Genomic DNA, 14,618 nt, shown 5'->3' on the forward strand with positions numbered 1-14,618 from the left:
AAGGGGCACACATCAGAACCAGAATTAAAATAAGCCAGCCTGTGGAGGCACCTCAGGCATTTAAGGACAGGGACGGAAGTTAGTACCTGAACGACTTGGCTTCCTCTCCACATCTTTCGAGTTCGAATTCATTTGCCAGACGAAACGTATGCATTCTGACCCTCCACTTCCCTAGCAATTCGCAGCCTTTCTGACTTCTCATCACGCAGAAGTGGAAATTTGTGGAGAAACGTGAGCTGAGAGCTTGAAGGGGGGGCGGGGATCCAACCTGAACACTTAGAGAATTACCTGCCGAGTGAGTGGTGGGGTAAGGGAGGTAGGTACGAAGATGTGACTGCTCAGAGACCTAAGCTGTTCCCGTCTTATCAGAGGTCAGCTGCAGGCAGATGTCCACTGGGACAGAGCCCCTCCCCGGCTTCCAACACCTGGCGTGGTGTGGGGCTGGTCAAAGAGTAGACGGCTGATGGACAGGTTCTCCTGGAGCCCCTCCTCCTCACCCGGACTTCCTGCGTTCCCCAAAGACCCTTCTCCTCCCGGGACACTGGCCTCCTCCTCCCCAAGCCCTCTCTTCCCCCGCCCCCTCACCTCCCCGCCCCGTCCCCGCCCCCCTCCTCCCGGGAGCCCGGCGCCTGCGCTGCACCGCTGGTGGTCCCGGCTCAGGCGCCTGCCCCTGGAGGGAGCTCATTGGCCGCAGGGCTGGGCCAGGCGTTCCTCGAGACGGCGGAGGCACGTGCTGGGGTCCGAGCGGTGACCGCAGCGATGGCGTCGTTACTTTGGAAAGGCGATCCGGGGGCGGCGGAGAGCGAACATGTAAACAGCCATGTAACCGCCACTGACCCAGAGGGCAGAGGGGTGGGGGCTAGGACAGCACCCCCAGGGGAAATCTGTGGGGTGCGGTGGGGGTGGGGAGTGGGGTACCTAATGGTGGAGGGGAGATGTGGAGTGGCAAGGACTTGGAAGAAGGCACCAAAAAAGGAGACCCAAAGAGAAAGGCCTCTGGTTTGAAAGGGCAAAATGAAGACATCTGTAAGCCCTTGAAGGGAAAGCAGCTGGTTGTCGCAAGCAGGCCCTGAGTTCTCTACTCTCCCAATTTGTCCATTAAGCCTGAGCTAGCTTCCTTCCATCTACCTACCATGCACTTTCCTAGCTACCTAGTCCCATCGTGTGTGACCCGCCCCCCCCCCCCCCACAGGACGGCCACAGTTAGACTAGAGGGCCTGCAGTACAGGGGCAGCAAGAAGTTTCCTCCGGTTTTAGGGTGATTCATACAGAACTGTTCCTAAAAGGAAGCCATTTGTACGTGAACATCGCAAGGGGAACAATATTTGGGCGGTCTTTCCTGCATTCCTGCCAGCCCCTGTTAGGGGTAGCACTGTGCTTAAGTCTTGCTTCCTAGTGTTGGTTGAAATTTGTGTCTTGCAATAGTTTTCAAACCTCATGCTCCACCAGAAGGACCCTCAGGATATGAAGACTACCACAGTCCCAGACCTAGGTGAGTGCTGTAGGGAAGAGCGACTGGCCTCCGTTAAAGAGTGTTGTTTTCCTCATGTTCCTGGCAACTGAAATACATCTGGCTTCCTTAATTTAACACTCAAGGCTCTTCACTACCTTCCCAGTCTTTGTACCCACCCCTCCAAGGGGTGACCCTAACTGCCAGTGCACATGTGGAATTGGGAAGAGAAATTGGCATAAAGTACTTTACATTTCTGCTGGGCACTTATCTTTGCACTTACTGTTTCTCTTCCAACCTTTTAGATTTCTCCATTCATAACGCAGAGGAAGATGAAGAAGACGTAGGTAAGAGATCAGTTCATTTGCTTGTATCTACTAGCATTGTTTCATTTCATCCTGAGCCTCGTAATGTGAACACTGTGACCTCGACTGGAGAACTGGCTTTGCCTCCATTTTCTCTATAAATAATTGCGTATCAGGAGAGATGCTGACTTAAGAATGGAGTGTATTTCTTAGAGGATGTTGAAATGAAGTTCGTAGCAATGGGTTAAGAATTCTCAGCTGGTGACATACTGATGCTGTAGGCTTGCTTGAAGTTAGAGGTTGGTGCAGCAGCAGAGCATAAGAAACTGGATCCTCCTGAGAAAAAAAGGAACTCTCAGTACTATGTCATTCTTCCTGGAAACTTATTTATTTTTAAAAAATAAATAAGAAAAGATTTGAAAGGTTTGAAAAGATTTTATTTATCTATTTTTAGAGAGGGGAAGGGAGGGAGAAAGAGAGGGACAGAAACATTAATCAGTTGCCCCTTGGATGCACCTGGGATCGGGCCCACACCCAGGCATGTGCCTGACTGGGAATCAGATCGTCAGCCTTTCATTCCCTGGGACAATGCTCAACCAACTGAGCCACACCCAGCAGGGCTCCGGAAACTTACTTAGAAGAAAGACAAGAGTAGGAGCTGTTGTCCTGCCACTAAATGGGATGGAGCAACTTACTAGGTGTCACTAAGGAAGCCTGAATTCCCCCTGCAATACTCCCTTTTTTCTTTTTGCGTTTCTAGTGGATTTGGCAGCTAATTCACTCTTAAACAAGTTGCTCCGGCAGTCCTTAGTAGAATCCAGTCACAAAGTGGAAGTCTTACAGAAGGATCCCAAGTCTCCACTCTACTCCGTGAAAACATTCGAAGAGCTGCGGCTGTGAGTGTTTTCACTCTTTAGTGGGAAATGCTGGGAAGAGCACAGCACAGAACAAGCTAACCTCCAGTAACCACACCGCCAGGGTCTCTCCTCTGTGGTCTAATGTGTAATATTGAAATGAGACATGTACACTTTGCAGTCAATTAAAATACAGCTCGAACAGGAACACTAGGATACCTGCCTTGCTCAGCAAATAGAAAACTTTTTTGTGATAAAATATTTTAATCTTCCTGTGCAGAGGGAAATTGCGAAGCCAGACAGAGCCGTACCACTACTCTCCATACCAGAACCCAGACACGGGCACTAAAATGAATACCGTTCCCAGATGGGTTTGCGCTTCCTAGGGACTTATCACTTGGCGTTAAGGAAATGTACCTTACTGATAGGCACTTTTGTAAAGGGGAAGGATCCAAAGTCCTAATACGTTTTCTAAATTGAAGGGGAAGCCTGCCTGCGGTTAAAAGTTGGCTGCCAGTAATCTGCCAATTAGTCTGCCAATTAAGCGCATCCAAAACGTGCAGGCTGTTGAAGGTGGAAGCGTTCCAGCCGGTTCACTTCACCCTCCTCCTGACGTGGACCGAGCGACGCCAGGAGAGAAGTATTCAAAAGGACTGGCACCGAAGGAGGAGCTGAGAGTGTCTTCTGGCCCTGGGCCAGACACGATAGATGGATACATTTCTGTCTTCTCTGGAAATGGCTGTTGAAACATCAAAGTTTGTCATTCATGAAAAAGAATGAAATAACCTCGCATAGTAGTTCTTCGCTTAGGTGGGGAAGAAAACTCTCCTGGCAGATGGATACACTTCTGTCAGATGAAGTTTTCCACTTTCACTTGGTTCAACAGAGTGTTCACCATCAGCTTCTATTGCTCATCCTGGGTGTGTAGCATAGGGCATTATTTGAGGGGTCCAGTTCTATGGGCGTGTTTGTATACGTTTGGGAGTTGAGGTGTGAATTACATATTTCCAGATACTACTTTTGCAGCTCAGCTACAAAGTGGCTTCACTTGGAAATGAACCTTTCAGGTTCGTATTTCTGAGGCTACGGACCAATCACAGACTTTAAGTGTTTGATTTTCCTTTTTCTTTTTGGCAGAAAGGAAGAGCTGCTAAAAGGGATCTATGCAATGGGATTTAACAGGCCGTCCAAAATCCAAGAGATGGCTCTCCCCATGATGCTGGCGCACCCGTGAGTGTCCAGGGCGGTGGTATTCTGCTTGGTTACTTTTAGTCCCTGATGTTCAGTTCATGCCCAGGCCCCTGCCTTCGGTGTACGCCCAGTGGTCCCCTCTTGTCTGCAGACCCCAGAACCTCATAGCCCAGAGCCAGTCCGGAACAGGAAAAACAGCCGCCTTCGTCTTGGCGATGCTCAGCAGAGTTAACGCCCTGGATCTGTTCCCACAGGTAAGGGAGGGCTGAGAGAGACACGGGGCTGCGTTCAGTGCCAGCGATACTTGAGGGACAGGCGACATGGCTGCCACGATACGTTTACAGTACACCTGCTTCCCTGAAATCGTAGAGTGCCGGGCAGAAGCACGGGGCCATGACGGAGAGCACAGGCACGCCAGTCGCACGGCTCCAGTCCCGGCCTCTCTCCTGAGGAGCTGAGTGTCTTAGGAGAGGCAGCAGATCTTTCACAGTCCGTTTCCTTGTCTGCGAAGGTGACATCCGTAAGGGCCTGGGTTGTCGTTCTCTGTCCCCCTGAATCCGAACACCAAGCGCAGCGCCTGGCCTGTAGGAACCGCTGGTCCAACACTGCACGAGCGAGCGAGTGTGCGCATGCACTTGCCTGAGAGGACGGCCGTGCAGATGAAAGGAAGCGTGTGCGCTGTCAGCACTGCGCTCGGTGTGGAGGACCGGGCAGTCCCCTGGCCCGCCTCGCCCCTTCAGCAGAGCAGGAAACTGAGGCTCGGAGAGGGAAACGCCTCACACGGGTCACAGGTGTCAGAGTGGCTGAGCAGGGACGGAATGGCTCTGGCCCTGCCCCGGTCCAGCTCCCTCTTGTGGAAAATATCTGGTCACCGCTCCCTCCCTCCAAACTGTTGTCATCCAGTCATTGGACATGCTGAGTGCCTAAGCACTGAGTGCGCCCTGTGTGGTCAGGCAGCGCTCTCCAGGCAGCTTCCACTCTGCTCGCCCGGAGAAGCTGCGGGTGTGACTAGCTGGAGCCAGGCGTGTGAAACCACGTGTGTGTGTGTGTATTTTAAATCCACAACTGAGGGATGTGTTTATTGATTTTGGAGAGAGAGGAAGGGGTAGGGAGGGAAGCGGGGCAGGTGGGGAGAGAGAAATACAGATGTGAGAGAGAAATCAGTCGGTTGCCTCCTGTACATGCCCTTACCGGGGATCAAAACCTCAACCTTTTGGTGTACGGGACGACACTCCAACCACCTGAGCCACCGGCCAGGGCAGAAATCACTCTTTTTAAAAGACCAGGTCTGTGAAATTTATATTTGGAGTCTGATACTGTGAATAAAAATTCTTCAGGAAAAACTGTATTTGAGAAAAGATTTTACCACTTTAGCCCTGTTTCCTTCTCCTCTCTACCACACACCTTCAATTGAAGCATCGAATATCACCAGCGTCTTCCCTCCACATCTTCCCTCATCAGCAGCCACCATTCGCCAGGGCTGGAGGCACCAGGGAGAGAGGTGGCAGGAGCGCTCGGCCCAAGATGCACGAGGGGGGTCAGGTCAGGCAGGGAAACAGCGCCCTGGGAACGGGCAGGGCTTTCACGACGACGTCTGGCAGGAGGTGATGAGGACCCCACCGAAGCTGTCATTTGTCGCCTTTCCTCTCTTTTTGATGGACAGCCTCTTGCCATTCCACTCCTCCCCCACCCAAGAAAGTGTACCCAGTAGCCCGTGTGTCTTCGTGGCCCTTAGAGAGGAGCATATAGAAGGCAGCTCATTCTCCATCCCTCAGCTCCTTCTCTCCTCCCACATCCAGCATGCACCAGCGGCTAAGACCATCTTCAGCTGAAAACGTTTTGTCCTCCCCTTTCACGTCACGTCTGTGCAAATGTTAGCTGGACATCAGACTTGCGTGATGGCTCCAGGCATCTCTCTCCTCCCCCCTCCCCATTTCAGTGCCTCTGCCTGGCTCCAACTTACGAGCTGGCTCTGCAGACGGGCCGAGTGGTCGAGCAGATGGGGAGATTCTGCGTGGACGTTCAAGTGATGTACGCCGTGCGCGGGAACCCAAGTACGTGCCCGCAAGCCGGCTTGGCTGACGTTTTAAATCCTGGCTCCACCACTAACACGCCTGTTCTAGGACCTCTCCGCTCTCTTGTCTCTGAAACGGGCCGTGATGGCGCCTGTCCCGTAGAGTCGGTGTCAGGGTGACGTGGAGGGTGCGGGTGAAGCCCTGCAGGACCCTGTGCCTGACAAGGACCCTGCCCCCGCCGTTTCCACTCCCGCAGGAGGAGGCTTTCGTGGGTCCTTTCCTTTGGAGCTATTGTTTGGTACAGAGCAGCTTTGACAGTTAACTTTTCTGTTAAAGTATTACGTGTGTGTAGCAGGAACAAAAATCTTTAAAACAGATCGGGAAGTAAAAGGGAAAGTTGTTCTTCCTGGCCCTGCAGAAACCTGCTTCCAAAGACAGCTGTGTTTCTGATAGCAGTCCTTTGGCCTTTGTTTGGGACTCATACGCTTACAAGTGTGCGTATGTGCGTTTGTTACAGTGTTTACAGCACCAGGAGTATTTTTTTCAGAGCGTTCAAAGACGCTTAGTGTTTGGGGCATCTTTCCACACCAGTGCGTAGAACCCCACTTCATTCTTTTGACCAGCGGTGTCAGGTGCCGCCATTTACTTGATGCCACCTCTTGGCAGGTGTGGGGGTGGTTCCTATATGGGGGGGTGGGGGGGGGAGGGGAGCGGGGCTCACAGGGCTTGCACGGCTGTGCCTGTGTTTCTGTGGGGCCGTGGGGCTGCTGCAAGTCACCTCTGCAGTGACCCAAATGTGCAGAATGTGACGGTTACCATAAAACTAGAACCTCGGGAGTTTATTTTAAAACTCTGATGCTTTAAAAACCATGGTGACCTCAGGGTTTGCACTCAGAAATGCACTTTGGGTTAGGAGTCCTGCGTTGCGTCGCCCCGCGCCGCGGGCTGCGTGCGTCTGAAGCAGCCCTCGAAACCTGTCTGTCCCCAGTTCCCAGAAGCACCGACCTCACCAAACAAATCATCATCGGCACCCCCGGGACTGTCCTGCACTGGTTTTTCAAACGGAAATTATTCGACCTGACCAAGATTCGTGTGTTCGTCCTGGATGAAGCAGATGTGATGATTGACACCCAGGGATTCTCTGATCAGAGCATTCGAATTCAGAGGTAACCCTCAGACTCATCCTTCCTTCCTGGGCCTTCTGTCTGCAGGAGGAACTTCATTTGTTGGCCGCTCCTCCTGGTCTTTCCTGCCCAGTCCCCTGCTTCCTTCACGGTGCAAACGAGCGTGGGTTTCCTCGTTCCCGCAGCCCACTGGCCTCGGGCTGCTGGGAATTTCCACCTTCCCAACTGCTTTCCTTTTGCACTGCCTTTACAGATGAATCCACAGACTGGGTTTCGCCCCCAAATTTGCCAGTACACTTTTTGTTTTATATTTGGAGTAAGATTGTAAAGAGAATTTATTGAAATCTGACAGGGCTCCTGTAGGGTCACAGTGAGGGTCACAGATAAGGGCACAGAGAGGATGGCCACCAAGCGCCTGCAGCTTGTGGAATGGATCCTGCCCTTGTCCCAGGCCCCTCCCTCGGGACCGCCTGAGGGGCTGAAAACTGCACACCCCCAGCCCCAGCCGGAGATGGGCTGCATCAGAATTCTTGGGAGTGGGCTTCAGAACTGTGTCTCTATCCTTTTTAAGTAAAGTATTTGTATGTTTAGTGTTATATTCAAATAGTATTTAAATGACAGTATTCAAAAGACTTGCAGTGAAAGAGATTAAGCCCCCTGCCCCATCCTCCCCGGAATCCATCTCTGTTGGGATTTTAACGTTCATGGTCATACTGCTGTTTCTTGATGGGTGGTTTTTGTCTGCCGACTTCCCATTGGAGGAGGCAGGCATTCAGTACTTCTGTAACCACCAATCACTCTCCTTTCCCGTCCCCTGTAACACCTCCCTGCACTTACAGGGAGTTTGTGTAAGTTTGTTCATTGCCAGCAAGTACTGCTATCATTACGACATAAATACTGCTCACTGCTGAGCTGTGTATTACTCAAATTACGTTTTTCTCGTACAGCCTTTTTGGGCAGTGTACGTTGTTAGCACTGTGCCTGGGTGTGTGTTTGTGGATTCTTACCTTTCTGTGTCTGCAGAGTCACACTGGTGGGGTGCAGGGGCGGGGGGAGCTGAGGAGGGGGCACAAGCAGACCGGTCACCATCGGTGACTGAAGTCAGTCCAACTGTCACTTGAAAATCTTGGCAAAGAGCCAGGCCCCAGCGGGGACCTGGGCTCTGTGACCTCTCCCTCCCTCTCATACATAGTGCTGGCAGCTACTTTTTCCGAGTGCCCTGTCTCCTCAGACGTGGGGATTGCTCTCTGGGCCCTTTTTTGTTTTTGGAAATTAGCTTTGTACTGATGTGCAGACCAGGTACGGTGGTGTGAATGACCGCAGACAGGCTGAGCCTGTGTAACTGCAGCGCAGACCGAGAAAGGGAGCATTGCTGCAGCCTCGCCCGCGGCCCATCCTGCCACCAGCCCCTCCCCACCTCCCCGGGGCCGGTCTGCGTGCTGACTGCTGATGGCCGACTCCACACCTGCGTTTCGCCTGGTTTGGGACTTCACGTAACTCAGCCCTGCGTGCGTCGTGGCTTCACCTGACAGTGCAGTCGTGTTTCTCCTCCTTTTCACTTACATCGGGTTCTTCCCGCTGCAAGTCAGGTTGCTTGCTCTTCCCCTCCCGAGACCCAGGGCCCGCACCTGGGAAGACGGCCTCTGTGTCCCTCCCCCCCAGGGAACACTGCGTGAGTGGGTCACCATGAACTGTGCCTAGACCCTCACGCTTGGCTGCTCCTAAAGAGAAAAATGGGCGCGAGAGCCTGAAACCCTCCAGAATACACATGTAAATTGTGCTCCTGAGCCCCACACTCAGTGTATGCGTTTTCCCCAATTCTGGGTCACGAGGAGGAGCCGGATGCGTTGCTCTTTGCAGGGAGGTGCAGCCGGCCGCAGGTGCACCGTGGACACTCGCCCTGGAGCAGGGTGGGCAGTGGCCAGCACAGTGGCAGCGGGTCACAGCCTTCTCCCCATCCCTGTCACAGGGCTTTGTCCCCCGGGTGCCAGATGCTCCTCTTCTCCGCAACCTTTGAGGACTCGGTGTGGCAGTTCGCGGAGCGGATCATTCCGGACCCCAACGTGATCAAGCTGCGCAGAGAGGAGCTGACCCTGGACAACATCCGCCAGTACTACGTGCTGTGCGAGGAGCCGAAGGACAAGTACCACGCCCTGTGCAACATCTACGGCGGCATCACCATCGGCCAGGCCATCATCTTCTGCCAGGTGACCACCGGCTTGCCTTTGCCACCCGGGCCTCCCTGGGTGGGGGGGGGCAGTGATGCGCCGAGGTGCCCAGCACATTGGGTCCGTCGTGCAGTTGGATCATCTCCAGAGTAACTGCGAGTACAGGTGACTTGTGTTTTGTGGGTGGAACTCAGAGAGATGAAGTCACGGAATGGCACTTCCGGGTGTTAAACAGATGGCCCCTTCTCTTGGAGCAGTGGCTCCTGACATGTCCACCGTGGGTCACCAGTTCCGGTGGGGTTTCGGCCGGTGCCCTTGTCAGGTGGAGAACGTCCTCTTCTGTCCCTGACGTCCCATGAGTGAGTGGCCGCGCACCTGTCGCTGTGAACACTACTCACGCTGCTGTTAACGCTCACATTTATTTTCTGCTGTCTGACGTTTTTAGTGCTCACATATTTGTTTTATTTTCTCACTGCCGTGTGGACACTCCAAGCTCCACGACAGCTGAGCCCCATCTGTCTTGCTCCCCTGTCCCCTGCGCTAGGATGGCACCCACCTGGCACCTGGACAGCACTGCAAATGTGTCTGTAGAACACAGGGAAGCTCGGCTCTGCCACGGCCTGGCCATGTAACCTTGGGCAAGTCACTCAGGCTTTTAAGCTTTGTCTTAAATTTTTTCAATGAAATGAGGTAACTGCTTCATCAAATTGTTGCATGGAAAGACTGCAGCGGCATACCTGGCATGGAACATTCTAGAGTGTCTGATGGTATCACTGTTACATTGTCTCACTTGCCATCACACCACCACGGGAGGTAGGGAGAGCAGTTTTGTTGCCTGTTTCTCGGCCGAGCACGGCGTTGCCCTTGGAAGCACAGAGGAAGCCCGAGCCGCACTCCAGGCACCGCCGGGGCAGCCCTGCCCGCCCCTCCCTGCTCACTCGAGCACTGCGGGCACCTCCGCTTGGCTTTAGCTGGAGGTGCTGAGCTTGCTTTCTTTCTCTTTTATATCCTGTAGACTCGTAAAAGTGCCAAGTGGTTGACAGTGGCGATGATACAGGATGGCCACCAGGTGGCTTTGTTGAGCGGAGAGCTGACTGTGGACCAGCGAGCGTGCATCCTTCAGAGTTTCCGGGACGGGAAAGAAAAAGTTCTCATAACCACCAATGTCTGTGCTCGAGGTGTGTTCATGTTTAAAGTCATGTTTGTTGAGGTGATGGGTGGTAAAACTGACACCTTTGAGAGCATGGCTCAGTGCGCAGTGTGCCGTGTACAATGAGTCGACACACGAAAATACAGCACATTGCCCTCTCCCCTCCAAGCAGCGCCACCTTGTGGTCAGCTGCTGCAACGTCCAGCCCCAGGCAACCAGGTAGGTCAGATTTTTGTCTCTTCCAGATCCCATAAGAGTTAAGTCATACAGTTTGTGGCCTTTGTGTCTGACTTATCCATTTGACACAATGCTTTTGAATTTATTAGTGCTGTTGTGGGTCTCAGGTTCAGTCCTGGTCATGGCTGAGCCGTGTTCCTGTGATGGACATGCCACAGTTAGTGCATCCACTCAGCCGCTGGTGGTCCTTTGGATGGCTTCCATTTGGGGCTGCTTTGAATAAAGCTTCAATAAGCATCACGTGTAGGTCTTGTGTAGACGTAGGCTTTCTCTTGGGTGAATACCATATCGAGGACCAGGAAGTCTGGGTCATACGGGAAGTGCCTGGTTAGCTTTATGGGAAAGTGCAGACGGTTTTCCCCAAGTGGCTGCGTAGCTTTTCCTGTCCGCTGGCCGTCCAGGGGCGTTCCAGGCGCTCTGCCTTCTCGGCAGCACTTGGTCTTGTCGCTGTTTCGTTTTGGCCTTTCTTGCAAGTGTGTGCGGTGCCTCGAGTTTTCGCTCGTGTTCCTGCCAACCAACGATGTTCATCCCAGATGCATTTCTAATTTTAAACACTGTTGACTCCTGGGGGGAAATGTTTGTGTTTTCAAGAGAAGGGATTTGCTGCTTTGTTCATCCCTCCTGTGTCCCCTCCTGGACCTGCCGCACACCCTGTTCGTCCCCCACTGTTCACCAAGACAGGCCGAGGACCTGCCCTGGGTGCCGGGCCCACCCCTTGGGGAGGGGGCCTGAGAAAGGGCGAGGTGCTGCCTCGACCCCTGACTGTCTGGTCCGGGCTTGTGTGTCGGGAGAGGAGTTTGCCTTGGGCCCGTGCTCTGTGCTGCACACGTCGGGGGACCGGCATGCGAGCACAGTGCCCTGAATGCGGCTGCAGTGCTCGTGGTGAGAGCTTGGAGGAGGGGAGGAGAGGGGAAACGTGCCCAGAAATTGCAGGGACGTGGAGGCGAGGCCGAGGAGATCTGACTGCGATGGAGCAATGGCTACGGAATGAGCGGAGCTGGGCCCTGGGACAGGCGAGGGGACGGGCAGCCGAGGGGGCTGCTGGCGATGTGGCGCAGCAGGAGCAGGGGGGCGGCATGGCTCTGTGCTCCTGGGAAGAGCCCTTCTCACTGTGCATGCCCACGCGCTCATGTGGGCACACACTGGGCGTGTTCAGACTCCTGTAGCAGTGGCCCCCAGGGGTGTGGCAGGTGTCGTGGGCGTGCCCTGCAAGCAGACCACGTGACTAGGGGCCCCTTGCGGTCACATGCAACCGGGCCCGCGACATGCAACCTCCCTCCGAGGGTGTGGGTCTTGGTGGCCGTCTCCTGAGGAAGAAGTGGCAGGAGCCCCCACTGTCTCTCCTCCTCTAGGGATTGATGTGAAGCAGGTCACGATTGTTGTGAACTTTGACCTCCCCGTGAACCAGCTGGAGGAGCCGGACTACGAGACCTACCTCCACCGCATCGGGCGGACCGGGCGCTTTGGGAAGAAAGGGCTCGCCTTCAACATGATCGAAGTGAATAAGCTGCCCCTGCTCATGAAGATCCAGGACCACTTCAGTGAGTAGCATCCCTCTGGGGGGCACGGTGGGCATCCATACTGACGGCGGGGGCCAGTCCGGGGCTCTGACGCGAAGGGCCAGAGTTCCTGCCACGAGACAGGCAATCGGTTTGTGTGCAGTGGTTAAATAGAAAACTTTAAGTCAAGGGGCATCAATAATAGCTCAGATTTACCTGTCATTGCTCGTTCTGGTCCCTGGAGCAGGTTTCCATGCCCCGAACAAGGAACCAGGCAAAGCAAAGTAACGACATCCTTGGAGATTATATTCTGTCCCCAGCTTCCTCTTTTATTTACATTTTTCCTTCTCCTTGCCCCACCCTACCAAGTGGGCCAGTCCTGCACTCCCAGGTCTGCTGCCCTCCTCTGACCGCCTGCGGGGGCCCCAGGGCTGGCAGGCTGCCCCCTGGAGGGAGCGCCAGGGGTGGTGTGCCCTGTGGTGTCCACCTCTCAAGTGACCCCCGGCCCCAAAGCCCATGGATGTGGCTGGGGAACAAGGCAGGAGGAGCCCATGCATGACCTCAGATATATCACCCTCGAGGACAGTGGCCCTTAACCTTTGTGGGAAGCGTGGACACTCCCCAGGCACGTGTATGAGATTCGGCACAGAATCTTAAAGGGTTTGGAGACGACTGTCACATGTCTGCGGACACTGTGGGGAGGTCGATTACGTGCCCTGTGTTGGGATAACTGAGGAAGGACCTGGGGCACGGGCGGGGGTCGGGGCAGGGACAGCCAGTGGGCCCCACTCTTGCTGTGTGAGCTCCTAAAGGGCTGGTCTCAGGAAGTGACCTCGGGGGAGAAGCTTTAGTCCCCCACCCACCCCGCATCCATCCGCCTGTGCGCACTCATGCACATGCTCACGCCACTCCCCCGCAGCTCAGCAGGCCCTTTCCCCGGCCCTCCCGTGGGCGGCGGCCTTTTTCCTGTCTCCCGGTGTCCAGACACGCTGGTTCTGGGGTCTGGTGCCTCCGGTGCTGTTTTAGTTCGTGTCGGTCGGTGGTTTGGACACTGTCCCCTCCTCCTCTAGCCCAGAGCACGTCCCTGCCCACGGCTGTCCCTGCCAGGGCCGCCGGGACACTCGGTCGGCCGCGTCGCTGCGTCAGAGAGGAGGGGGCTGGGCGGGAAGTGCAGTGGGCCCGTAAGAAGGGCGCTCCCCTTGTTCTTCCAGACAGCAGCATCAAGCAGCTCGACCCGGAAGACCTGGACGAAATCGAAAAGATTGGGTATTGAAGGAAGAACTTTGTCACTTGTGGCATTTCCTAGTTTATGGGAAAATATCCCAGTGGGGTTTAAAGTTTTGTGGTTTTTTTTTTTAATGTGGAGGTTTTTTCAATATGAAAGTGCTGCTTATGGCAAAAATAAATGGGGCAGCCTTAGTATTAAGGACCTGACGTCTTTTTGAAACCAAACTGATGTGAAGCACATGATACTTTTGAATAAAGAGGCAACACTATTTCTTATTCTAATCTTTTCATGGGTAAAATCGTCTTTGTGGGGGCTACTGGGATGTTTTTGAAGTTAGTTTATGGAATCTGAGATCACCCCTCCTGTAGACGTCTCATGTCGCCACAAGGTGGCAGCAGAGCTTCGCTGTCCTGGGAAGTGGAGCAGATGTGAAGTCCTCTCTCCCAGTAGCTGCTTCCAGCCTGGGAGGCCCGCCGACCTCCCCGGCCTCCAGGCGTGCCCACCGCTCACGCACGTGCAAACCCTCACACTGACACATTTGCAAAGTAAAACAGTTTGGAAGAGAGGGCATTATCCTTTCATTCATGTTTCTGCCGACATACAGAACTTCAAAAAGTTTTTCTATTCTGTTTCTTAATGTCTTCAGATTAGAGATTTACTCCATCGTGATTTACGTAATAGGCTCTAAAAATACAGCTTTATTGTAGTCATGTCTTAGAAACAGGCAGTGGGGGGATTTTTATTTTAGAAGTAACTTCAAGGAGGCAGAGGTTTTGCTTTTAAGAACTTAAAAGTTGTATCTGAGAATCCTGGACATTTCCCTGCAAGTCCCAGTGAGATGTTGTTTATTTCTCACCTTTACCGTTACAAAAATGAGCCCATGTGCCTGGAAAGGTGGGGAGATCGGTGCTCTCCCAGGAGGTTTAAGCAGGTTCTGCTGACCATGGCCAGAGCCCAGGCCCCAGCCTGTCACCCGCTGCCCCCAGCATCCCAGCGAGCACCCACCGTCCTGGGCGGAAGGGTGTTCTTGCCACTTCTCCATTGGTACATTCCACACATCCACCACCCTGCCTGTGTTTCATCCCCACGAGCATGGCTCAGGAATACATGGAAGCCACCTTGTACCCCCCAACAGCAGTGTCCATGGCGTCCCCACTGTGCCAACCCCCAGGGGAGGGGACACCGAATGCTGCAGCCGTCTCAAAATCCAGAGCCCAACAGCAGCAGCTCCGAATAAGCTGGTGTTCTGATAGACAGGGCTCCCGGTGGGCAGGTGGCTGCCAGGGTGCACAGAGGGGCCCTCCCACTCTCTGGGCCAGCTTCCCAGAGGACAGGGTCCTCTGTGTCACCTCTCACGAGAGAGAGGGGCTGAGTGGTGCCCAGCAGCTCCGTGCAGT

The 14,618-nt window shown here is 54.0% G+C and overlaps 1 protein-coding gene across 1 annotated transcript; it reads left to right on the plus strand.

The window, feature by feature from the left end:
* The first annotated feature begins 706 nt into the window (after nucleotides 1-706).
* DDX25 (DEAD-box helicase 25) lies at nucleotides 707-13,502 on the plus strand. The gene is made up of 12 exons (XM_028528290.2): nucleotides 707-822; nucleotides 1,426-1,492; nucleotides 1,756-1,797; nucleotides 2,516-2,651; nucleotides 3,747-3,839; nucleotides 3,952-4,054; nucleotides 5,740-5,854; nucleotides 6,804-6,981; nucleotides 8,909-9,146; nucleotides 10,123-10,285; nucleotides 11,847-12,035; nucleotides 13,205-13,502. The coding sequence occupies exons 1-12, from the start codon at nucleotides 760-762 to the stop codon at nucleotides 13,264-13,266; spliced, it is 1,449 nt and encodes a 482-aa protein (XP_028384091.1). The 5' UTR covers nucleotides 707-759; the 3' UTR covers nucleotides 13,267-13,502.
* The last annotated feature ends 1,116 nt before the right edge of the window (nucleotides 13,503-14,618 follow it).

Source organism: Phyllostomus discolor, chromosome 13, assembly GCF_004126475.2.
Source record: "Phyllostomus discolor isolate MPI-MPIP mPhyDis1 chromosome 13, mPhyDis1.pri.v3, whole genome shotgun sequence".
In the NCBI taxonomy this organism is placed as follows: Eukaryota; Metazoa; Chordata; class Mammalia; order Chiroptera; family Phyllostomidae; genus Phyllostomus; species Phyllostomus discolor.

Bases quoted from the DNA above. Each gene is read 5' to 3' on its own strand.
- DDX25 (XM_028528290.2), top strand. From the start codon at position 760: ATGGCGTCGTTACTTTGGAAAGGCGATCCGGGGGCGGCGGAGAGCGAA. The intron at 3,840-3,951 runs GTGAGTGTCCAG...TCTTGTCTGCAG, and splicing joins CCCATGATGCTGGCGCACCC to ACCCCAGAACCTCATAGCCC. The intron at 10,286-11,846 runs GTGTGTTCATGT...CTCCTCCTCTAG, and splicing joins CACCAATGTCTGTGCTCGAG to GGATTGATGTGAAGCAGGTC.